The 27,790-nt window shown below is 34.7% G+C and overlaps 1 protein-coding gene across 3 annotated transcripts in view; it reads right to left on the reverse strand.

Moving 5' to 3' along the window:
- The window catches only part of CSMD3 (CUB and Sushi multiple domains 3), a 641,503-nt gene that overhangs the window by 548,820 nt on the left and 64,893 nt on the right, over window positions 1–27,790 (reverse strand). For all 3 annotated transcript variants that reach the window (XM_021388208.1, XM_021388207.1, XM_021388206.1), the window contains exon 2: window positions 5,276–5,498. In XM_021388208.1, coding sequence (XP_021243883.1) covers window positions 5,276–5,498 — 223 coding nt within the window. The remainder of the gene's footprint in view (window positions 1–5,275; window positions 5,499–27,790) is intronic.

Raw genomic sequence — 27,790 nt, forward strand, 5'->3', positions numbered from 1 at the left:
AAAGGAATGGAAAGGAAAAGGAATGGAAAGGAAACGAAAGGAAAAAGAAAATTAAAAAAAAACAAATCACTTTGGTGGTTATTGAAAGTATACTATATGTTACGCTCAAGAATTTCTTAAGAAATAGGTGCACAAATAATTATATAGGTTGTAAAGTAAAACACAAGGATATATCATAACCAGGGTTGTCATTCTCTCAGCCACCTACGTATACATCATATCACCAACACTAACTGCATGTTTTAAAATTATCTGCTGTTTCCATATGAGTATTCAGTGAGCAATATGAAGAGAACTAAAAAAAAAAATTCATGTAGTTAGTCCTATATGTATGTATGTAGATATGTACGATATCTAAAACTTGCCGCCTTTTTTTTTTGTCCTAGATACGGAGTCAGGGCCTGAAGAAACCCAGCAGGCCTTCCTGGCCACGATCAGCTTCAGCTGTGATTCCCACTCTCTCCTACACATGGGCCTTAGGGCTCTCTTTCACTGTCCAGACTATACCCTAACCTATAACCTAAGGTTTCTGGTCCTCAGCTACTTACCTGTCCCTACCTCCCGTATAAGTATTCTGGTCCCAGCTGGGATCCCTGAGGGGGAGCCTAGACCTAGTTCATCAGATATGTCAGAGGCTGTCCATGAACCCTGCTGTGAATCTTCAGGATTGCACCTATCAGTGAAAGCGCAGTCTGTGTAGGGTCAGCATTGCCTCCTACTGTATGTTCCTAATGGAGAAGCCCTGCTACTGCCACTTCCTGGTGTATGGCATTTGCTACAAGAATGAATTACATACAAGTTCCATTAAAATTGATTTTCACAATATGCATGTGGTATCATCAGATGACTCAATTTGGCTTTTGAAAAATTAGTAGTTTATATAACCTTTTATCTCTTCAAATCATATGTTCAGTTTATTCAATTTAAAAGTGACATTTCTTATCAGTGGTGCAAACAAATTCTTGTTTCTCAAGGTGAGCAGTCAGAAAATTGAAAACGTGTTATTGATTTGCATCTTCAAAAAACTTGCCTGAACAGATTTATCTAGTAACATATCAAATTTATGTGAAAGGCAGAATATCTGAAAAAATTGAATAGAACTTCTACTTGGAAATGCAACATGTTAACTCAGAAATATTAGCCACTTTCCAAAATGAGATGTATCCAAAGTATCAATTTTAAAGAAATTATATAAACTCTAAACCAGCTATTTTGTTGGAGAGGCTAGGTATATAAATGTTAAAAAAAAAAAAGATGAAAGAAATGGCACACAGATGTCACAAAGATGCACAAGGAAGTCTACAAGAAAGCTCTAAAAATAGTGCCTATGACGTGATATAAACACTCAGAAGAATGAAATTTGCTGAAAGCTTAGTCAAACACAGTAAGTAATATTATTTTTCTGCAAATTGCCTTTATTTGTAGGTGATAAAAATATGATTTATAGAAATATATATATATTGTCTTCACAGCTTTAAATTATTCTCCATTTTCTCTTTTTATAGTTTGAGGCAAATATCTAGCATATTCAATATGCTTGATCAAGCATATACAATAAAATAAAAGATGGAAGTAGAAAATTGGGCACTTTCTTTAATGGCCATATCTGACATTCCTTTCTTTCATTTGTGATTGTTTAGTTGCCATTTAGTGCTATCTATACCAGTTAAGTCTGTTAAGCAATCACTGAAGGCAGTCCATAATTGAAAAATTCAACAAGATTCAAGTCTGAGGAGAAAAATTAAACAGAGATGTACAAACCTGTATGAGAATGGAGTCAGAGATCATGAGCTTCACAAACAGCCCAACTGTGAAATTTCTTTATATCATACAAAACCTCTTTCAATAAGATTAGGGGAATGATGACAAATGTAATTTGATTATGTTTTTATAAATATAACCAGATAAAAAAAATAAAATACACTGTCATACTAGAAAGTTTCCCCAAGAATTGATATAAGTAAAATTCTACTAGTTGCATTAAACTGAGAAAATAAAGATCACTGTGAAAGTTTTAGTAAAGCTTGCACAACATCACTATTTAACTTTCTTAAATTAAAACTCAATACTTCACTCACAAAAATGTGTACTATTTTTTTCCGTTGTACCCACATGCTAGCAAGATCTTGCAAGTCTTGCAAACTAAACTATATGGAGACTTAATTATATTCTTTTTTAGGTGCTGACCTATTCAACTGACTTCTACAGAACTCCTTGTCTCTTTCCTCACCATAACAAAATGTCAAAATTATGAGCACAGAAGACTTCCTTGACTTTGGTTTAAATGTATCAAAATTAAAGTAAATATATATATACGTATACACCAAGTTCCATGTTTGAAGTCTCAGCTAAATTTAGTGGGAATACAGGGAATATACATATGAGGACTGCTGCCACCAGAGGTGGGTGTAGTTAATGTGGCAGTAAAGGTTGAACCATGAAATGGTAGAGTTCTCAATTCTTGGTGGAACCAGGAGAGGGGACAGTAAAACTGCTACCTTGGACTTTCAGAGGGCAGACTTCGAATTGTCCAGAAGACTGGCAGGGAGGGTCCCCTGGGATTTGGTCTTGGAGAGTAAAGGGGTCCCGGAAGGCTGGTTGCTCCTCAGGAAGGAAGTCCTGAAGGCACAGGAACAGACTGTCCACCTGAGCCGCAAGATGAGCCGGTGGGGAAGGAGACCGGCGTGGATGAACAGGGAGCTTTTCCTGTGGCTCCAGGAGGAAAAGAGTATCTACCTCCTGTGGAAGAAGGGACAGAAAACTTGGGGAGAGTACAAAGAGGTTGTTAGGATGTGCAGGGAGAAAATTAGAAAGGCAAAGGCCCAGCCTGAACTCAGCTTGGCTGCTGGGATTAAAGGGAACGTGAAACTCTTTTACAAATATATTAACAGTAAGAGGAGGACCAAGGAGAATCTCCATTCCTTACTGGACACGGCTGGGAATGTGGCCACTAAGGACAATGAAAAGGCTGACGTTCTCAATGCCTTCTTTACGTCTGTCTTTAAAAGTCAGGCCGCTTATCCTCAGAGTACTCTACACTCTGACCTGGAAGTCTCAGATGGGGAGTGGAATAAATCCCCCACGATTCAGGAGGAGACAGTCAGAGATCTACTACTCTGCCTGGACTGCCGCATGTCCATGGGGCTGGATGAGATCGACCGGAGAGTACTGAGGGAGCTGGCGGAAGAGATAGCCGAGCTGCTTTCCATCATCTATCGGTGTTCCTGGTCAATGGGAGAGGTCCCAGAAGTCTGGAGACTTACCAATGTGACTCCCATCTACAAGAACAGTCATATGGAGGATCTGGGGAACTTCGTGTGTATGAAACAAAGGTCCTGACTTGAATTCCTCCATGAAGAAAAAATTGTACCCACTGACATTCATTGACACTTGCTGAACATTTATGGAGACCAAACAGTGGATGATAACACAGCGAGGATGTGTGTGGTGCATTACATCATCTCTGCCAGTGCAGATTTTTACCAGTGTGGCATGCAAGCTCTTGTTCATCACTGGCAAAAATATATAGCTAATGGAATTTACTCAATTGCAAAATAGTGTTTTGTAGCTGAGATTATGCTGTATGAAATAGTGTTATTGTGCTCTTTGTATCTGTTGTAGTTTCCATGTAAATAAATAAGAGATGGATGTAGATAGACCTTTATATATGTGTATGTCTGTGTATAAAGATAGATGTACATAGAACGTATATATATGTGCACAAATATATGTAAACCTTATTGGTGATTTGAACAAGATATATAAAGAAAGAATTTCTGCCTTTGCAGGTATTTTTTCCCTCTTCTTCTCATTCTTCCCATTCTTTTCCCATTTGTAATGGATGTTATGCATTTGACAAACAGAATTCAGAACCTGCACTTGAGATGAAGAATTTTACTGTTCTGATTTTTCTCTAGTAATGTATTACATGTTTGTGGCGTACAGGTGCTGGATTGGTAGTCTTCCTCTCCTTTTTTTTTTTTTTTTTAATATTAATATCAGTGAATCAGCACCTGCTATGCAATATTTAAGATTAAGAAAGCCTATCCCTTTTCTTCCCAGGCCATGCATCCCTGTTTCCACTGCCTGTACTTTCCCTCCTTTTCCCTCAGTTTGACGAGCAGCCCCTTTGTAGAAATTTTGGGGCAGGTCCAAGGAGGGCCACAAAGATGATCAAAGGACTAGAGCCCCTCTCTTATGAAAAAAAGGTTGAGAGAGCAGGGATGGTTTACCTTGGAGAAAAGAAGGCTCGGGAGAGACCTCATTGTGGCCTTCCAGTACTTGAAGGGAGTTTTTAAGTGAAGGGAGAATCACTTTTTACATGGGCAGATAGTGACAGGACAAGGCATAATGGCTTTAAACTAAAAGAAGGGAGATTTGAATTAGATGTTAGAAGGAAATTCTTTCTCAGAGGATGGTGAGGCACTGGCACAAGCTGCCCAGCGAAGCTGTGAATGCCCCATCACTGGAGGCTTTCAAGGCGTGATTCATCTAGTGACAGTCTGATCTAGTGGTTGGCAACCCTGCCCACAAGGTCCCTTCCAACAAAATTGATTCTGTGACTCTATGATCCCTTTATTAGAGCAACATTATGGAAGCTAAAATGAAACTGGACATTCCCTGAATAAGTGCTACATACTTTATCACGATAAACGTAAGTAGTAAATATATGAACAATACAATTTACATTGCTATTGAATAATTACTGTATATTCCTTGAAGTACAGCTTTCCAGAACTGGACATCTGTGTCATGACTCTGAATAAAATTATATTCTGGGATTAATTAAGCTCTTGATTTTTCAGATCTTTTTTCACTCTTTTGATCCCTTTGTGTTAGATAATGCTTACACACACACACACACACACACACACACAAACAAAAAAACTTTTTCTTTCTGCTTTAAAAGGAATGTCTTCTTCTAATCTCTCTAGAAATCTCCATTGTTACAAAAATTGCAGAAGTTCCACAGCAAGAAGATCATGCAGACTGAGACTTTCACTATCTCATTTTCACTTTACATTCATTTATCCATGATTATATGTTTTCTAATTCATTTTGTAGAGATAATAACTTTTATGAAGGCTAAATTTTTAGCACATTAAATATAATTAAAACACATCACACATACATTAGAACATTCAAAAAGGAGAAAACGTACCTTATAATCCAAATAAGAAAGATTCACAGTTTAAAGGCATTTAAGATTAACTATATTCTCATACATTTTTAACACATGAATAGAAGCCATATTTTAATAATGTTTATTATTTACCTTGTCCTGAAGTTTGCAGGATGAGGATGCCCATCATATAATGATAAATAATCATATTCTTCTTCGAGAGCAAAAGACTGAAAGACAATCTGTATTCTGTTTCTTTCTTCCGCTATTATAACCCATGTGCAATTTGCACCATTTGGATATCCATATGGGAAGCCAGGGCTTTCTATAGTGCCATTCAGTCCTTTTAAAGTTCCACCACAGGTATAAATAAATCCTAAAACAAACAAACAAATGAGGAAACAGAAGTTAGCAAAAAAAAAAATTTTTTTAATCAACCTTCTTTAAAAGATGTCATTTCAATTCATGATTTCTATAAATTTATCAAAATAATTCTCACCAAAGACTGAGTTTAGAAAGGTGAAGACCATGTTTTAGTATAAATCATGGCAACTAAATGCAAAACAACTGTAACAAATGTGTTTTCTACACTATATAAAGACATATGGTAGTGTCTTTTCAAATAAATAGATGTAGACAACATCTAAAAAAAAGCTAAAAAGCTTTTTTTTTTTTAGAAAAAGCTAAAAAGCTTTTTCTGAACATTAATTCTCTCTTATGAAAACTGTGCACTTAAAGGCTAAATGTGAAATAGCCATCTGTTACATCTCTGTATTATCTCACGTAAAGAATCTGTATCGCGTACTTGTAACCAGAAAAAAACTTGTATACATTTAAATAAAATATTAAGATGAACAGTGAACAGCTTACAAATTGATCCCCAAGTGGATCAAGAATGAAGGACTGAGCTGCCAATGGATTATCTTTAATATGAATATCCCCAAATGTCTGAAATAGCTCCCACATCCAAAAGTTAGATTTTCTTGGACTGCTAACAATCATCTTTCTATACAGAAAACTTACTTTCTAAGAAAAAAAAATAAAACAAGTATAATTAGGAAAAAGTTCCTCCCAGGTCGCTGTGTACTCACAAGTTTCTCTATACTCTTGTTCTCAGTCCTAAATCTCAGTTACAGCAATTCTTAATTCTTCTATATCCTTAGCATATTTTTTTGTTGTTGTTGTTTCTGCTAGCTTTACAGCCTAACTGTATGTCTACAGCCTCTCTCCAGACAACTGATCCCTTAAATATTAGATCAGTTTTCCTGCTTTGCCTTTTATGCCCCAGAAACTTCTCTTCCTCACCTATGCTCAGAGCAAGCGACTTCTGCTAGCAGGGAGATTTCATTGACAGAGAGAAGCAGCTGCTCAGCATACTCTTTCATAGAAACATGAATTCTACTTCGTAGCAAACTACAAACAAATGAGATGCCATTTCTGTAATTATACACACATGAACTCATTAAGTCATCTTCTTTATGCCACATTCACAAGTATGTCTTCATGTTGAGCATTTAAATGTACAGAGATCTTTTCACTCAAGTATGAAACAGAAGTTTTTTAGGATGTTATACATCAGATGGTTACACTGTAAAGCAAAATTTCTTGACAACAGAAGATGGACACATACAATGTTTTTTATCTCAGCTTTTTCTTATTTATCTTCAGTGATGAGAGAATATTCCTTTTATAAAGGAATATTCATTGCTAAGAGTCTGTTTTATTTATCACTTTCTACATCTCTCTTCCTCATATACTACTTTTAAGTCAGTTTTATACATTATTATTTATTGTTTAACTTCATTTTTTTTTATTTAGGACTTCAGAAATATTTTGGAATAAAGTTTTTGCAAAACTAAACATAATTAAGCTCGTTGAACATCATAGAAATTTAGCTCTTTCTCTACATACAGTCATTGGAAAAAGACATTTAAAATAGCTGTGTGTGTACATATATCAGTTTAACTTTTTTTCTAGAAATCTCTTGTTGAGGTCTACTTTAATGACTGTGATCTTTTTCATCTAGAATTCATAGCTAGGATTCAGAACAAAATCCACTTTCAAACTTTTTTCATTAAATGGAAGATTTGATTGAAAGCATGAGAAAAAGAATTTGCAAAAGATTTCAGTTACACTAGAAAAGAAAAATGATTATTGAATTAAGTGTGAGAATGTTCAATACTGCTGATAATGTTTTCTTAGTAGTTAGTGTGATTCAAAGTTCTCGTTATAGTTTCCTACTGGGGGTCAAAATTCAGTTGTTTAAATCTCATCAGTCATACATGGATAAATGCATCTTGAAATCATAAAACACCAGCGCTCTCCCTGATTTCAGTTATTTGAGTGATTCTGGGGTCACACAGACTGTGCTTACAGGAAACCTCAGTAACATCATTTCATTCCTTATCTCTGTATTAAATTTTCATTGCCTTCTACCAAGACAAGTAATATTCCAAAGCTGTACTTCTTGCTTTCGCATGTCTCGTAACTATACTGTCAGTATAAGACAGACTTTTATTTTTCTTTTGCTACTGATCATTCAGTATACTGTTTCATAATATATTTCCACATCCCTCTCCTTCCAAGTTCTCCACACCTTCTGTTTAATTTCCTCTGTTGAAAGCAGTCATCACCATAAGAGAATTCAACTGTATTTGATGAGCACCCTAACAACATACTAAAGTGCTTGCCTGCTTATTTTTAAGGAATTATTTTGTACTCGTTATCATTTACTTAAAGAGAAAACTGAGAAAATGGAAGATGAGTTGCTCATAGGAATTTTTTTTCTTTTGTTTCTTTTTTAATATACTGATCTTTCATCTCGCTCACTATGTCAATGGTCACAGCCCGGTTCCATGACGAATGGGACAGGGGACCCACGGACCCATGCCCCGGGAAAAGGGAAAAGGGAAAAAAGGGTAGGGAGATGGGCCTGAGAGCAAAGAACAGCAGCAACAATCTGAGGAGAAACAAACTTATTTACTAAATAAGATATTGGAATGCAAAACAACACACTATAATACAATATAATTACAATTTAAGCTAATAAATCCAATACAGCGAGAGAGAATGTCCAAAATCAAGGTAGGCCTTACTCTACTACCGATGATAAGATGGCTGGGGAGTGAGGTGCTGCCAGGACGAGAGACGGGCAGAAAGTGGAGGGAGGTCTCGTGATCTGCAAGTTTTTGTCTTTTCCCTCTGGCCAGAAATGGTAACAGAGGAGCAAAGTACCCTGGAGAATGTAATAGTCCTTCTCTTCTGAGAACCAGGTACATACACTACATGATGTTATGATGTGGAATACCAACAACCGAAAATCACAAAACCATGACACACTACCATGCCTCCTAAAGCAAAGTCAATCTTATCTCAAAGTATTCCTTAATAATATCATCTGTGTCCATCTCCCTTTTTTTGTGCATGCAATCTACCCATTTGCAAAGCTATTCCCACCCTCCAGCTGGTGGCCCTCTTCTGTTCAGGATCCATCAGCATTACTAATTTGTCTTTTCTCCTCTTTATATACTTCTGCAACAGCTTTTGCTATTTATATTCTTTCATCTGCCTATTGTCTTTGTCAGCAAGGAGCAAAAGGTCATTTTCATGGTGACCATAAGTCAGGAAGAAATATTTTCCTAGTTCACTTCTGTTGCACTGGATTCTTTTTCTGATAATTTACATCATCTTAGATTTTATGGTTATCCTTCTTGTTTTCTTATTCTCCCTTGTATTCTTGTTTGAGAAACTACTTGCTTCTGTGATTTCTCATTTTATGCTTATATGGAGTTTCTTAGCACTTGAAATAACTTATTGGAACAACTTAATGGATTTAGTTCCTTCCTACTCTCCATTTTTTTCTCTGCCTCCCTCAAACACCTAGCATTTTTTATACTTTCCCTACATTGCTTTGAGAAAAGAGTTGACTATTACACTGAAGACATTCATCAGTGTCCATTCCCAACAGGCTATAAACCCTTAGTACCTTCTGAGTTTTAATTTCCTCCTGTGCTCACTGTGAAAACTGCACTTACAAGCAGAAACTCCAAAACCACAGGGCACCAAATTAGAAGTATTCTACATCTTCACATTAGTTTGCAGTGAGGTAGGGATCCTGTTTCAGAAATTATCTTCTATTGCGTAGTCCCATGGCTATTTACCTCAGTACTCAAAGAATCCTTTTCACTTTTATCTTTCTCCTGAACAACAGCTCTTACAATGAGCTTTCTACTAGGTAAGGTAGAAGAACACCAAGGGCCTGCTTTGTAGAGCTTCTTTTTAACAGGTCAGCTTGTAACTGTTAATGCACATGGTTACTCTCCACCAGGTGTAGAACTTTATTGTTTGCTTGTGGTCTCTAATGTTTTAAAGAACTCAGTGGAGCTGGTGTGGAACATCAACCATTACTGTAAACCAGCTATCACTGCATTTGAATAACGTTAAGGAAGTACTATTTTTCCACCAAAGAGTAATTTCTCTGGTATAGCCACCTTTCCTGAAAAATGTTTGTAAGGATTTCAGTATTTTCTATATGTCTCAGTTGTGGAAGCTGGAAGAGGGACAAGAGATTCTGTGCCTTGTGCCAACACTGAGAATGTTCTTTATTTTAACAAACAACCTGAGATCTAGGAAAAAGAAGGGATTGCTCATTTTCACATTGCAGTGATCAGAAGGACCAATGCGATTGTAATAGCGTTACAAAAAAAGGTGGAAGGAAAATAGAACGCTCACCCAGAGCAGAAGACTTTGGGCTCACAGGGAAAGGCTCCTATCAAGGAGGGATCTCCAGGAAGAGATCCTTCCTTAAAGGGCAGTCAGCCCTTCAGTGAGGCCTAAGAGGAGGGAGCCAGGCTCCACCCTTTCTGGTCACACAGGTGAATTGCCTTCACCTGTGCTCCCAGGGCTGACTGAGTCTTTCCTCCAGGTGCTCAAACAGTGGTTCAGGCCATGACTCAGCAGTTCCCATACACACATGGACTCTATTTTGAAGAGCTGAAGGCTTAAAATTGCAAGTAGCTGTTTGAAAAAAAACAATGATAACATCTTTGATAAATATATTGAAATAAATATTGTCATTAAAATTTATTTTTAAAATGTATTTCACATTCTACAGCAGAAAAATGCTAGCCATTTCCTACAAATAAAATCAAAAAGGCATTAACTTCAATAGTGTCACCAGTCTTTGAGGAGCTTTAAAAGATGTAACATAAATCTACTACCCTCTATGTCATCCAACAGATGAAGATGGTCACTTTTCCAGCAAAACACTGGAATTTTGTCTACTATTAGGCATTAATTTACTTTGTTTTTTCATAACTCCTTGACAGGAAATAACCTTGTGTTTCTATTTTAAAAGCTACTACTGAGATGCAGTGAAAGTCTGGCTTCAACAAGTCAGCTGGAATACATTCAGGATTTTATCCCCAGTATGTAATTAACTTTCCTTCTAAAGATATTTCAGTACTTTTCTCTTATTCCTCTTAGATGCCTTTTAAACAAGAGATCAGTTGATTTAAAGTGCCTCCTTGCTCACATAGTCAGAGAAGAGCAATCTCTCAGATGTAGCAAACATCTGGGCAATTGAAGTAGACATAAAAACAAGAAAGGGCATTTGGAATTTCACCATAGAATGAATTAAAAATCCTCCCTGGGACTGAAAGCCTGCCATATTTAATAACCCTCACACACGCTAGTGCTGCCAAACATGCAGGGGAATCAGATTATTTGGATTCAAATAATAAATTTCTGGTCTCAATGGTATTTTGACACCCTACTTCTCTCTTCTGGCTATAAGAATAGACATTCTGTGCAATGACTTCCTCATTTTTGGAGAATGAATCACAGAAAGTGCCTTCCTGGCTCTCTGACCACCTGATTTTTTCTGCTTCTATCCATTCTTCCTGCAATTCTTCCACTTGAAAAGTCAAAAAACACTGGGTGTGAGCAGGAGTTTGTCCATGACTTTCAACTTCCTGGCAGCCCTAAAGAGGACATAATATCAAAGTCATGTCTGGAAATAAACAAATTCATACCGATTTAATTTCTGATTTCATTATACATGTAATCTGTGGAAAAGATAAGAACAGACATTTCATTGTAAAGATTAGAAGTTGAAAAAATTGTATTAAGCTAGACTTTCTTTTTCAGTGTTCTTTTTTTTCCCAAAGTTAATCTCATGTCCAAAGGTTTTGTTCTGTGTTTAATCTTTGAAATCTAGTTTATTTTTAAACTAAAATTTTAGATTCTTTTAAAGTTAGTTTAAAATATCACTTAACAAGATAAGATGACATGGAAGACCACTCATAGTAATGTGAAATACTAGCAGCATTTTAGAGCATTTATGTTATTTTACTTATAGCAACTTTTAATTTGCATTGATTGCCTACTTGATGCTGTAGTAACAAATCTTATAGCAAAAAAAATAATTAAAATGTGCTGGTGAAAGTAGTCAGCCCTTTCTACATAAACTGCATGAAAGATGGTGGCAAGATACATCTACTACAACAACAGGTAAACTTAAAAGTTCTAAAGTAGTTTATCATTAAGTTCAATCTGTGCAATATATTGATTTTAAAGCTTCATTACTACTGTATTTTTTTTTCCTACTTAAATTGGAATGTTGATTTTGCTGCAAAATACAGGTCTCTGGACAGTGAATAAATAATAGGGCTTGCAAATTATTTTTGAAAAAAAAAAATTAAGGGTTAAACAAATTGTCCATGGCAGAAAAATTACTTAGATGTACTGAGGAATTTGTAAAGAGAATAGTTAATAAATAAAACAGAGAAAACTTTCACAAAACAAGAATTTACAAGTTCTCAAATATAAACAAATACCCTCTTAAAAAAAAATAGTTTAAACATAAGTGATTTCTGAAATAATTAAGATACATTTAGTATTAAAATAAACTTAAAATGCCTAAAAACCTTAATTACAATTTTCACAGTAATTTTAATGTAACATAAAAACTATTAATATAATACTGATATGAACTATTTAAACTTAAAGATCATTGGCATGCAAAATAAACTTCCATCACTGTATAATTAGTTCATTAAAATCTGGGATCTGTGATATAGACCTGATCAGAGAGTTAATGTAGCAAAGGAAAGGAAAAGAAAAAATATATTTTTACAGTACATTAAATTTGGTAGTTTGAAATCCTGCAGCAGTTTCAGATAATTGACATATTACTGTAACTCTAAATAATCTGTTGAAATTAGTTTACAGCCTTGGAGAAGAAAGAAAGGAAGGAAGGAAGAAAGAGAGAAAGAAAGAGAGAAAGAAGGAAAGAAAAAAAACTTTTGCCATAATTCATCCACATCACTGATTTAGCTTAACTCAGAAGAAGAGAAAAAGAAAGAAAAAATATGACGCTGGCTTGAAGTGACTTTAACAAGACTAGAAATTACTTTAAAGATTCATTGCTTGGAGAATCAATGTAAAAATTTGGGTCTATTTCCCTGCCAATGGAAACCAAACATAGGAATGGCTCGGTGTTTAATATACACTACTACTGATAATCTTCCTATATTCTCAGTTCTTTTGAAAACTCGCAGACGACTTTCTATGACAGCCTAGACAGCTTCAGATTTAAAAAAATTAGAAAGTATGGTTGTTTAAATCAGGAAATACTCATTGGGATTACCTTCAGAAGGGATACAATTTTTTTTTAAGGAAAAAACAAAAGTCTCTTGCTTTAGACTACATGAAAATTCAGATCTTTGAAACCCAGATCTAAACTTGGGAAGAAAACAACTAATGTTTCACACTTCATAAACATTATTATTCTCAATGAAACATCTATAAAAACATGATGCAAATAGTCACCTTTTGATATCACTGCTATGGCATTTGAACTGTTTTATTAAATACAGAGTATATACATTTTACAGCAGCCTAACCTACCTGAGTGCTGCAGAATTAAAAATGTTTTGAGAAGCAGCAGCTGGAAAAAAATGCATATTCTTTGATCTACTCCAAAGAGTGAAAAATAACTCAAAAACTCTTTTCAACTGAATAGGAGCTAGATTTGAATTAGACAAGCAATATCTCACCCCACACGTTAGTGAACATATTAAAAAAATGCAACTTTTCTGAAGATGGGCAAGATGAACAGAAGCTAAAAAGAGAGAGAAGTGGAGGTCACTACAAAGACATAGCAAAGAAATATAAATATCCCTAATTTGACAAATAGGCACACAGATGGTTTTTAACTGTATGGAATAGCAGGAACTGGTTTCTGGTTTTCATTTTCTGAACTGTATACTATGCAACTACTTCAAAAATCAAAGAGCTGTAGACGAATGTGAGGAGATCAGGTGAACCAACAGTTTTCTGACACAGCTCCTAAAAATGATTCGTAGAATCATAGAATCTCCAACATTGGAAAAGACTTACAAGATCATACAGTCCAACCATCCACCTATCATCAATTTTTCCCCACAAAACCAAGACTCTCAATACATCTAAATATTTATTGAACACCTCCAGGGACGGTGACTCAACCACTTCCCCAGGCATCCTGTTCCAGTGCCTGACCATTCTTTTGGAGAAGTATTTCCTAATGTCCAGCCTGAATCTCCCCAGGGGCAACTTGAGGCCATTCCCCCTAGTCCAATTATTAGTTACATGGAAGAAGAGGCTGACCATTTTTTTACCCAGCAAAGAGTATATCTGTCTAAGCCATGGGCTGCCAGCTTCTCCAGGAGAATACTGTGGAAGACAGTGTTGAAAACATTGCTGAAGGTAGACCACATCAACAGTCTTTCCGTCTTCCACCAGGCGGGTCACTCGATCATACAAGGAGATCAGGTTGGTCAAGCAGGACCTGCCCTTCACAAACCCATGCTGGCTGGGCCTGATCCTCTAGTTGTCCTGCACATGCCATAGGATCTTCCTCAAGATGATCTGCTCCATAACCTCTGCTGGCACCATGGTCAGGCTGATGGGCCTCTAGTTCCCCCAGAATAAAATAACTGAAAGAGTTTTGAAACTAGAGATTAACAGTTGAATATTCATGTTGTATTTCTCAGTTGAGTTTTCTGTTTTAAGTTCTATTTTCTAAGCTAGGAATTTCAAATCAAGCTACATATTTTAAACAATATATGTTTTGTATCAGTTCCTGTATGTTGAACTTTTTAACAACTATAACCATGTTGTAGTAAATCTGCTTATGGATTAAACTATGCATTATTAAACTGAAATGTCCATTCTGAAGTTTCCAGGGTTTTTCTAAATCTTCCTGTCATTAAGAGCACTGAATCAGCCGCAAAATTTAGTCAGTAAAAGTCTTTTGAAGAACATTATTTTATGTAACTAGAGTAACTAGGTTTTAAACTTCATCTGATGAGCAGTTTCAATAGGCAGTCATACTTACTATGATAGTGAATGAAAGAGAGAGAGGTGAGGAAGAGCACATCAGCTGACTCAACCATCCCAGCTGATTTTGCACAGCTACAAAGTGTGGTAAATATCACTATATACAGTAATCATCATTAAGAAAATCTAAGTCTTCTTTCTGCTTGTCCGGTTAAAACCTTGAGTTAAACTTTTTACCATTTACAGAAAAAAAAAAAAAAAAAAAGTGGAAAGAGCAATAAATACTTAATCGTGTCTTTGGTGTCTTTCTTTTCTTCCTCCTTTGAAAATAACAACCAAACAAAAAACCCATTTACACTATCCCAGCATGAAAACAAAACTCTTTTGTTATCTGTAAATGACAGTTACTCTTTTTTGTATTTCTGTTGACATATTTTCATAGAATCATAGAATCATAGAGCCATTTGAGTTGGAAGAGACCTTTAAAGGTCCAACTCCCCTGCAATGAATAGGGACATTTACAGATAGATCAGGTTGCTCAGAATCCAGCCCAGCCTGACCCTGAATGTCTCCAAGGACAAGGAATTCACCACATCTCTGGGCAACCTGTTCCAGTGCATCACTATCCTAAGTGTAAAAAAACATTTTCCTTACAGCCTAAATACTCCCTCTATTAATTATAAACCTTTTTCCCTTGCCCTGTTACAGCAGATCCTGCTAAAGTATCTGTCTCCTTTCTTATAGCCTCACTTTAGATACTGAAAGGCTGCTATCGGATCTCCTGATGGAGATCTCCCCTCTCTTCTCCAGGCTGAACAGCCCCATCTGTCTCAAGCTTAACCAAACATGCTGAATAATCTGAACTTGTGAAAATCAAAGGTATCAGAAAAGGTAATGAGAAAAGACAAACTGACAAGTTTCAGCAGAAAAAGAACATAAAATACTATGTAAAGATGGAAAAAAACATCTCCAAAAAGAATCTGAGAAGACAATCACTGAAATCACAGTAATGGGTGGAAAATGTTAATGCAAAAAGTTCTAACTTTGATAGCATAGCTTAACTTAGCATGTAGAACTACAGGAGAAAGGATTTATATCATTCTGTTTTAATAAAATATTCTTGTAAACAGTGAGATTTTACTGTTGATTGAATGTCTTCATGTTCATTTGCACGTAACAAAGAAATTTGACATACTACTTGTTTCAGCATCTGCTGATGGAAATTGTGACAATTTGGCAGATGCAGTAGGTACTAAGTTTTCACAAATGCCTATTACACAAAGTATACAGCTACTTCATGCCCAGGAAAAAATGTATATGTCTGACCTGGGACTTTTTTTCTTGGATTTCATCTTATATCAGCATACACAGAAAACCTATATTAGTTATTTCTTGGAACTTAATGAACAGTTGTTATATAATGGCTCAAGGCACAGCCTTCAACTTTCAGTTTCTCCCTCCCAGTCATTAATACTTAGCAAAGTCCTATCTCACCTCTTATCAGGTTAGTAACTTGTATAATTTTTTATTATATTGTGTGACTTCATAACTTTAATTTATGTACTCTTTGGTTTTAGATTATTTCATCTTTTCACTCCATGGATCTCATCCATTTTTCAGTACTGATGTCTGCATTCATTAGCTAGCATTTCTAAAATTAATCAGTATCTCACATTTCCAAAAAAATTGTTGGTAATACTGCTGCCGGATTATTATGAATAATCATCCCCTCTAACGTGATGAACTAGACCAAACAAGAAAGATATTACTTTTTATAATTAAAAAAAGAAAAAGCCTCTTGGCACCTTAATGCAAATATGAGGGATGCTCCAAAAGTAATGCCTCCTATTTTATTATCTTGATCCATGACATCAGAGGTGAATGTCACTGATATGGCAGTAGAGACTGAACCTTCCCACCAATATTCTGTTACATTTTCTTGCCATGTGACAGATGGCAGCAGAGGGGCAGTCTGATAAAATGACGTCTGACATAGCATTACATATGAAGCCAAGGTGAGGAACTGAATTCCTCCATGCAGAAAAAAAAAAATTGCATCCACTAACATTCTTCACATTTGCTGAACATTTGTGGAGACCAAACAGTGGATGATACCAGAGTGAGGGGCGGGTGGTACGTTTCAGCAGTAGCAACAGCAACAGTGGACCACTTCTGTTGGTGCAGATATTTATGAGCATATTATGGAGGATCTTGTTCATCACTGACAAAAAATGCATAGCTAATGGTATTTACTATGTTGAAAAATAGTTTTTTATAGCTGAGAATCAAATAGTGTTATTGTGTTCTTTGTATCTGTTGTAGTTTCCATGGAAATAAATAGGAGGTATTACTTTCAGAGACAGCAACATATTAAGAAATTGTTTGTTTGTTTGTTTTCCTAAAACCACATTATTCTGTTGCTAGTTATTGATTCTCTGCTTGAGTGGAGTAATTGAAAATGCCTACTTACAACAGAGTAAAGACTAATACAAAGACAATTTTTTTCATGGGTTAAATTATGAAAATATTTTACTTCCTTGCAGGAGCATGTAATATTTAATTATATATCAAAATACTATTTTATCAAGGTTTCTTACTGACAACATGAACTTCTGGTGTAAGAAAAAAAATTCAGGCATTGCTTCTCTGCACCCCTCTAGAGTCTTAACTGTCACTTAAATTATTATATAGGATTAAAGCCAAATTTACAGACCTCTATATTTTGTTTCTGTATCAGCAGATTTGCTTTTCAGTCTTAACTGCATGTCTTCTGCTAGTGTACCCAGCGTCCTCTGACTACTGAATGCAATCCAGAGTTACGTCATCTGTTTCTATAATGACATCTATTCTGCTTTCATCTGCTTACAAATGAGCTGCGAAGAACAGATTTTTATTAAATGTGGGTGTTTATAATGTCCTAGCAGCAAGGTTCCTGTTATTGTCAGTGGAATGCTGAACAATAAATTCAATGGCATCTAGTCATATATATCAGACTGCAATCAAATAGACTCCATAAAGTCTCTATTGATTATGACAAGGATTTATGTACCTAGATCAACTTGTTTTGAAGATGACTCCTGTTAAGTAAAGGAATCCTGCCTAAGATACCTTTGTAGGTTAGTGCTTTCAAATTATTATATTAATATCTTTTGTTTTCCTAAGAGAGCCTCACAGGGTGGCTAAATTATACTTCTAATGTTCATAGTGCTTTATTTTGCTGTGCCTTTCATAAAGGAAATGAGAGTGAGGTACCTGAGCAGGGCACACTGCAGGTCTCCTCTTCCTACTCACACATAGCAGAACACAGAGCTGCTGTCACCACTACTCTCACTGTAGTATGCACAGAAGCAAGCAAGATAGCTAGTTTTGCAAGGAGAAATGACAGCATCTTCCATCAGTACAAAGTGAAGCCACCAAAACTCGTTGGTAGTGGCAAGATCTGGTTATTTTTTGTTTTCCTTTACCGTAATGTGTTTCTCCCAGACCCAGGGGGAGGAGAAAGTCAGTAGGCTGTTCACCTACTCTCTCCCATTGTAAATGAGGGAGATACAGAGAATCACAGGACGAAGTCTCAAATTCTAAAATCAGACCTTTATGTGTGCGTGGTAATGTTGGTAGAGAGAGGGCAGTGAAGAAGAGAACAGTGGAAAACAGCAATACTGTTTAACCAGCTCAAGAGAAACATAATGAAAATTTTATCAGCTCTGCAGCTGGTGCAAATGAATGCCCTGCACTGGGTTTCTCTTTAGAATGCTCCAGCTCATATCACATCAATGAGTAACAGCATCAGCTTTAAAGGAACAACTGTAAGCATTTGAACAAGGGCTAAAGAGCAAGAATACTACTCATTGAAAAAAAAAAATTAATAGTAACCCTTCATCTTCCTCCTCCCCACACAAAATATCTTCTTTTCATGTGATGCAGAACTTCTATATCTGTGCAAAATGTGATGCAATAAAAAAATTTAATTAGTGCCTAGTGTGCCAATAGAATTTTCTACAGAAATGAGGAGCAGTATATTCTTTTCTCTCTTATTTACTATCTCTATAATTAGGAGTATGATTATGCTATCAGTGCAGTGAAATGAAAATAGAATCCACACCCAGTATGAATAATTTACCCAGTGTGTATGGAAATTATAGAATTTTCAGACAAAAGATAATTATATTTTTCTGTCTCTCTTAATTACTTTGTTGTAATTTGAGATATGTGACAAAGTTATTAATGCAGTGTAATAAGCTTGAATCTATGCACAGTGAACCTAACAACTTTTTAAAATAGCACTTACTTCTTGGATGTAAAGGACGCATATACTTTGTTGAATTACTGTGGCAAAATTCATAAGATTTATGTGGGAGGAGGGAATGCAACTGCTATTCAGTGCATTCAGAAATCCAGATCGCTCGGCTATAATTGCATGCTACTAAGACTGCAATTCTTAATCTTGGAAAGGTTCTTTGAATATGTAATATGAAGTGCTATATTAAGGGTATAGTGATTTGGACTGATTAACAGAGTAACTGGTAGAACTCATCTGAAAGCTTAAAGAAAGCAGATTTCCATGAAAAGAAAAAAAAAAAAAGCCCATGTTCTGTGACTTCTTGTCATAATTAAAGTTCATCTATGCTCTCAGAAAGTGCAGCATATGTACAGGAGCAAAATGCAGAGATGATCCCACAGTACTTCAAAAATACAAAACAAAATATGAAGGCATGGAGACAAAGTAATCAAAAGGTTACCTTCAAAAAGATTCATTCAAGATTACAGTAGAATTTGTACTTGTCTGAAAAATGCTTTCATATTGTTAAAGAGAAAATAAAAATAGATTTGTATCACAATTTAACTTTTACACTAGTCTTAGGTTTACTAAACAAAAACAAAATAAACCTTTCCACTAGATATCTTTTGAAGCTACACTCTAAGTTAATAAATCATACACTTTTAAATTTCATTTAGAAGTCATGGGCTACTTAATCTTATTACTTGTTTCAATTTAGAATTTTGTTCACAAAACAGCTGTAGAAAATTAATTCACTTGCTACTAAGAAAGCCTATGATAGTTCAGCAGAAATTCTAAATAAGTTAAAAAAAATAGAAAACTCTCTTCATCTAAAGAAATGCAATAGTTTAATAATATTGAGGTATATTTCAAAATTATATTTAGAATTAAGAAAAGCAGAAGCTCTATATTTCTTCTTTTCTTTGTAATTTATTCCCTTATAAAAACCTGTATTTTTCTTCTTTATAGTACTTCATCAGGAAAGATCAATGAAGAATTATGGGTAACATCTTCATAGATTTTACAGCAGTTAACTATGCTCTTAACCTAAGGCACAAGACATTCTGTGCTGATTTTCATGCAAATTTGATTAATGAATATCTGTAATCTTAAATATTCATAGGGTTAAGTTCTGCATATAGATAAATAAACAGCAAGAATAATTGAAATAATCTCTTTAAATAATTTTGTATGTATGCATCTAGGCAAATTATAAATTGATTTTCATTTTTTTTCCTGTAGACAAGATTAAATCAAATCAACTTTTTTTCTTTTTTGCTTGCTAACAGTTAAAGCTCATGTATTCATAAAGCGATAAGATATTGGTTTTATTTTAATTTTAAACTTCTAAACACAGAAGGTCGCACTATAATATAAAATCCACAGTTTGGAAAATATGTCAGGTAAAACCAGCCTGCATAAAAAGTGTCCTGCTGAGTGATATGTACTGCATTTAAAACTAAAGACATCTCAGTTTTTGAAATAAATCTGTCCTCAATTTATTCCACTATTCAAATACATTCCTTTCACTAGTACAATCATTTTCTTTGAGATATTATATCACAGTACATTACTATACAAGGAAAATAAAGTTATAGGATTCATGTAAACCTTATATATATCCTGTTTTCATTTTTGATATTTTATTTTGTTTCATTAAATATTTGCTGTATTCAATTACTACATTTTTCTATTTATTTTCAGCTTTAAAATTACTTAAAAATACTATTTCCATCATCTTCCTAATCGTTCTTCAAATTATTGTGTAAAATAAAAAAAATACATATATGTCAGAATAAAAGAAAATAAATTATTAATTGATTACCAATTGATTGCTTTTAAAACCTATTATCAGAGCTAACACCGCTTCATTTGTCTGTTAATACTATGGGTATTTATTGCCTATTTAATCTTTCTGTGGTCTGCATTATCTGTTAAGGGGGGAAGCTAATATCAAGATGTAATAAAGAAATGTGCTGAGGTGTTTCACGTGCCTGAGTTACAAGATTTACAAAATGCCCACAGAATAATGTTGAAACACTAGCTACAGTTACCCTTCTCATCAGTCACTAGATGTCAAAAAACCTTAAATCTTAACAACAGGTAAATATAATCACATCCTGTGAATTTTACACTTCAATGAGTGACCCAGAATCGGGAAGCTTATTACAGCTAATGAGCTCAAGAAAGATGAAAGAACACTTACAGATTTACATTGAGCAGTTACTAGGTTCAAAAAACATGACATTCCTTGCTATTTTTCTCTTCAGTTTTCTCTAACTTAATGTTTCTTGGGATTTATCATGGTAAAATATGTATTGAAAAAGTTAGAGAAGGGAGTTCTCTAATGCTAATAATTAATTCATGAGGATCAGACCTCAATGAATACAGAATGGCACTTTTACTTTGAGCTAAGATAACCATACCACCTGAAAATATAACCCTAGGAAATAAAAGAGAAAAAGAAAGCCGATGCGGCTCTACACAATGATATCAATAAAGTGTATTGCCCTCAAACATTTATAAATATCCACATTAAAATTGAAAATGTGTATCTTTAAAAAACTCTTCTCCAAGATAAGAGACAGAAAAGTCCAACTTGCAAAATCAGAATACTTCTGAATGAAATGTCTTTCCTTTTCTGTCACAAGTACTATTTTTTCTCTTATTATAACACAGTAAAAAATGCCTACTAAAATTCTTGTTTTATTCTTGCAATTGCGATCCGTTTAGAATGAGATAGGACAATGGTGGGGACAGTGTGCTATAGTGTCTGGGTATGTAATGAGAGCTTTAATAGTAGTTAGGGATTTAGATTACATTTAGAAGGCTTCCATTCCAAACAGCTTCAGTAGGTATCTTCCATGACCATACACTTCTGCTTTCAAAAAAAAAAAAAGAAAGCAAACAAAAATAAAAATGTATTATTCAGTTTATCTACTTTGAAGGCAGACAGATTGATTTAAATTATCTGTTAATTTTAATCTTCCAATTAAATTGACAGATAAAATGACAGTGAATTAGATGCCAGAGCTCCAGCAAGTAAAATTCACGACTAAAGAGATATTCACACTTCAGGTTTTGGAAAACTGACAAACACAAACATGAAAGTTATAACAGTTATGTTCAGAAGAACATAATCCATAAAACAACTTGAACTGTGAGAAAAACAAAGAAAAATATGTCTGGAGACTAGAGTCATCAAAATAGGTCACAGAGAAGCAACAACAAGTATGACTTCTTTGAAAGTCCAAAAAGCCTAGCACAAAGGCTCTTTCACAAGATCCTTTTGAAGACAGTAAATTGAGAAGCAGAGCATGGTGAAAGATATCTTATTGTACAGATGCTAGTTAGGAGATGAGTAGAAATACACAATTAATAATTTTTATTACGAGCACAGCATGAATCAAATTTCACTATTCTAACTTCCTACGAATATAGAATACCTCAGAATGTTCACTTATGTGTATTAGACTAAGTTGTCTAGAACATTAAGAACAGAGAAAAAACACTGTATTATTATTTTTTTTAATGGTTACTAATTTTGGAAAAGGGTAAACAAAAAGGTATCAGAATTTTCCTGTGATGAAATCACTTGAGATGTTCAAAGACAGAAAAGGCCAGGAAGATTGTCATAAGGACCAGAAAAAGTGTTTGAGAAAATGGCAGTGGGTGAAAAACAGCATAGATTGATATGATTTAAAGCATTTCTAAATGAAAAGTAACTGGTAGAAAATTAATGGGAAAAAAACTCTTCTCCAAGATAAGAGACAGAAAAGTCCAACAAGACTTGTCCAAAGAACATCAAAGCAACTACTGAAAGTAATTAATCTGGGCATATTTTTATTTATCTAATCTTAAAAACTTAAGCAACTATCTAAATAATATCTGAAATTAAGAAAAGAAAAATAAAAATTGATCCCCAAAAAATAATCTAATGCTGTTATTTTGAATCAATGCTTCTGAAAGTTCTTCACTTGAAGTACTAAATCAGTTCCTCATTTCTCTTGAATTGGAATAAATACAATGCAGTTAAGCAAGTTGCAATGGTTTAGAATATATGACAACTGTTTAACTGCATTCATAAACCAAAACAATAAAGAAACTGCAGGAAAAATAGGCAGAGGCATGTCAGACTGAACTCTCAACAGATTAGGCATTTTAACAAATATTAGTAAGAATATAATGTGTAAAATATATAATGTATAAAATGGTGACACAATTAAATGATAGTTCAGTTATTTCATATAAGAAACTCTGGAACTATTATTTGACCTAATTCTTCTTACTAAAATGATTACACATTGTAAAGTTGTAAAAGAAGTACACATACCCACACACATACACACACACACACACAACATTTAGAATATGAATGTACTTAAAATGGAAGATAAGCTATTTCCATGGAAAGAAAGGAATTTCCATAATTACATTTCATAAATGTATAAGCAGTCACATTCTTGAAGTTAATTTGTACGTAGGTCACTCCAAACTTAATGCCTCCTATTTATTTAGTGGAAATTACAAGAGATACAAAAACGTTATTAGATAGAGCAAAATCTCAGATACAAAGCACTAATTTTCAACATAGTAAACACCATTACCTATGCAGTTTTCCAGTGATGAACAAGGGACTGCATGGCATACTTGTGAAAATATGCTTGATGATCTGGAATATGATTGGTCTTTCACTTTGTTGTCACCGCTGCAGAAACGCATCATTCCTTGCTTCACTGTACCAACCACTGTTTGATCTCCATAACATTCATCGAGCATCAATCAATATTAGTAGGTGAAATGTCTGTCTTCCACGTGGAAGAATTTGATTACACCCCTTTGCTTCATTCACACTTTCATGTCAGATATCATTTTGTCAGATTGCTCCTCAGCTACCATCTGTCACACAGCAACAAAATGTAGTGGATTACTGTTGGCAAGATTCAGTCTCTACTGCCCTATCTCCAACATCTGCCTCTGACATCATGGGCCAACATAAAAAAAATAGGAGGCATTACTTTTGGAGCTGACTTCACATAAACATCTTACATGATCATGAAATTACAGCCACGTGGTTTTCTTTCCTGCTATTATTTCACCACTTCTGGCATTTCTGGGATAAAAAAAAGTATTCAATTGCCCATTCTTTGGAAATTTCTTCCTAGCTTGAACTTACAACAACCTACAAAAAACTATTGGATGAACAGCTATGTGGAGCTGCAGTTGAACAGTAATACTTTGACTTCATCACAAAATGTGCTAGACACAGCCTTTCCTCATATGTTTTCATTTTACAACTACAAAATTACAATGACGGTCTAAATAATATATTTCTTGACTGCATCAAGGCCTCTGAATCTCTGTATATTTTCCAATATCCTGAATTTCTTATTTAACAACATTCAGAAAAATGATGGAGTAAATTACTGTTTTATAATATTTTCTGCTATATTTCTGCTATATTTCTTTTCTATGTTGAAATGATACTCATCACACTGTTATATCTGATTACAGAGTCACTTTGATAACTATCACAGTCATTTTAATACCTTAAGCATTTATTTATTTAAAGTTTAAGGCTTTCTGGTAAATATTCCCCTTGTAGTTGTTAACCAAGCATATCGATCTATATTTTCTCACTAGCTTTCCAGTAGAGACAAACAGATGCCTTCTTTTTTCTTACAGTTGCTTTTAATGCTTCCCAGTGAAAGAGTACATGCTCTCCGTCACAGAACAAAGGAAAGAATGAAGGAAAACACTTCTGTTATTAACTGAAATAATAGCAAACCATGTGCCTCTGACTGAATCCAGATTCAGAAAAATGTATGTAAGAAAATAAAATGTTGTGCTATAACAACCTTTCCCTTTCCTGTGAAATCTTGTTGAACTATAATACAAATCCTGTTTTCAAAAACACTACCTTTTTTTTAATTTTGCTTTTTCTCCAAGTAATTATTCCACCAACAAACCATGCAGTTCATAAATTCCTACAATAAAGTGATATCAACTTTATTATTCAGTATTATATTTTTTTCTTATGCTATTATTCTTTTGATTTTTTAAATTATTCTTTAAAGAGGAAGTAGCATTCTAATACAAAATGGATATGAAAATCTTTTCAAAGAGATCAAAGTCATTAAGTCTGACATGCTGCTTAAGTTAGTTTGTCAGCATGTTAATTTTCACGATATTTGTTGAAAAGGAACAGCAATATTCTTGTATTTTTTTTTAAATTAAAATTATGAATGCAACACATAGAGTCAACTATACAAAGAAAAGTCAGCAGAAAAGTATTTACTAGAGAAACAAAAAATCTGACATGTTAGAAATTGTTTTGTAAAAAAATTCCTTCTGGACGTTGCACATGGGATTATGCATTTATTCACAGAAGACTTCTTCCTGATCAAATTAATGTTATGTGGATAAGTGAAATCAGGCACTAACATAACTCCTCATAACACTATAAATGTAAGACTTGAAGGAACTTATTGCTTTTATTTACTGACTTCCACAACAAGATCTAGTCTTTATTTGTTCAGAAGGTATTTTTGGGGAAGGAGGAGCATTAATGATGCTAGACATTTGTATTTTTGCTGAGAAGATCAAATGTCTAAAAAGGTCTACTAGCTGAAATGTCTACCCCAAGTTTCCAGTCTGGAAGAATGTACATTTTCCTCTGAATGGTCTTTTTTTTAAAAAAAAAAAAAAAAAGTATTTTTTTCATATATATTTTTTGAGATAAGTGTTCAATTTGAAGGCACTCATATTTCTGAAAGACTTTTTCTTATTTTTTTTCTTTGTAATAATTCAGATGCATCGAGATAGAATAACTTCCATTTGATTTTGGTGTATAATATGGGTAATATGATGCCATAGAATTATAGAACCATAGAATGGCCTGGGTTGAAAAGGACCTCAAAGATCATCGAGTTTCAGCCCCCCTGCTGAGCGCAGGGTTAGCAACCTCTAGACCAGGCTGCCCAGAGCCACAGCCAGCCTTGAATGAATACCTCCAGGGACGGGGCATCCACAACCTCCCAGGGCAACCTGTTCCAGTGCATCACCACCCTCTGAGTGAAAAAATTCCTCCTAATATCTAACCTAAATCTCCCCTGTCTCAGTTTAAAAGCATTCCCCCTTGTCCTATCACTATCCACCCTCATAAACAATCGTTCCCCCTCCTGTTTCTATGCTTCCTTCAAGTATTGGAAGGCCACAGTGAGGTCCCCCCAGAGCCTTCTCTTCTCCAAACTAAACAAGCCCAGTTCCCTCAACCTTTCTTCATAGGAGAGGTGCTCCAGCCCTCTGATCATCTCGGTGGCCCTCCACTGAACTCGTTCCAAGAGCTCTGTGTCTTTCATCAGTTATTTATCAGTCTTTCTAGACTATCTTGCCAGGTAGTGACCTCACTGAAGTAGAGAGCAAGAAGAAAACCACTGTCGGCTCCAATAATTATATTTGCCATTTACACTTAGTCTGTCCATTATTCGTCAGAACAGGTTTTGCTGCATAGTGGAAATACTTGTAATTTCTCCACAGCTCCAAGAGAATTTCAGCTGAGATTATACATAATCATAAAACCATATAAAAATGTATTGCAGCACTTGGCAATATTACCCCCAATAGCTTATTGTCTAGATTAGAAAACAATGCAATCCAGAAGCAGCACATTTTCATAATGAAATAACTCGAGTTAAAGAACAATATTCTCAGTCAATGAGTTTTAAACAGGATAAAACAAAACACTTATTTTTATAAGTATTACAACAAATACTGAAATAGATTATATATTTCAATGTATTACAGAATAAAGGAGATAAACTTAAACTTTGAGATTATTGTATTGGGTTGCCATATTACTTGAAGAGTTCTTCAGAAATTGCTTACTGTTATACGCTTACTTAATGAAATCTTTATCTGTTTAAATAAAACACTGTGTAATTGAAAGTAAAACAATTAATGCAAGGCAAGCAGTCTCAGCAAGGGCATTTCTCATGTCTGCTAGGAAATTTCTGGAAGACAGAAGTCATCTTAGCGCTGTACAGTGCAGATTTATAGTGACTATCGAAATAAAACTGCCTAAAGTCAAATAAACAATGAAGCTATGCAATTCTGATGACAACCTTTGAATTGTGGAAGGCTCACAATGTTCCAAGGTTCACAGTGTTCCACTTAGGAATTTCATTATTTTGTGTTGTCTTGGAAAAAATATTAAGTGTTTTGTGCCTATATGTGCTTACCTGTGCCATATTTTTCTAAGCATAGTATTAGTCTTTGTGATAACTGGCTTGTCTACACACACATAAAGGAACAAGAACCCCAGTGCCCTAATTAGACATTTGAGACTCTGCCACACATTACCCTAGCAAAGCATTCTGGTAGTGTGCAAGAGATAATGGGAAGTTTAAGAGAGAAATAAAAGGTGGGGAAGGGGAAAGATCAAGGTTATTTCAGGAGGATAAATATGAAAAAATGGAAAAATAAGAAGTTAAAGGAGACTAGACACCCATCAACAGTTTGTACATGCTCATCTGGTCTACAGTTTGGCTATCAGGCAGGCCAAGAGGTACCAGCTGGATGATGGGCTAGGACCTCGGGTCTGGGGTTCACTGAGAGATCATTGTTATGTGTCTGTATGTACATGTATGTGTGTGTTTGAAGCACAAGAATACAGGAGCCTCTGAGGACAGATGCTGGAGATGCCTGAGTATCTAAGGACTCTTAGGGGTTCCCTTATGTGATTTCTTTTTGACTTAAAAAATGTTTTTTGAAAATAGATGTGGGAAAAATAGGAAGACAAATATCCAAACACGCCATTGTATTGATTTTTTGTATTTTTATGCTTTACTATGTACTATGTTTTAAGGTAAAGCACATTTTAATATCTAGTAATTAAATAAATCATAATTTTGGTTGGATGACATTTGTGGAAGATCTGTCCTAAAATAATCAAGACTAATAGAAGAGTATGAATATAACACAATGAATATAATAAAAATCAAAAACATACAAACAAACAAAAAGGAACAAATAACAATATATACACAAACTTCACCAGGAAAAAAGAA

The sequence above is a fragment of the Numida meleagris genome, chromosome 2, assembly GCF_002078875.1.
Source record: "Numida meleagris isolate 19003 breed g44 Domestic line chromosome 2, NumMel1.0, whole genome shotgun sequence".
Taxonomy (NCBI): Eukaryota; Metazoa; Chordata; class Aves; order Galliformes; family Numididae; genus Numida; species Numida meleagris.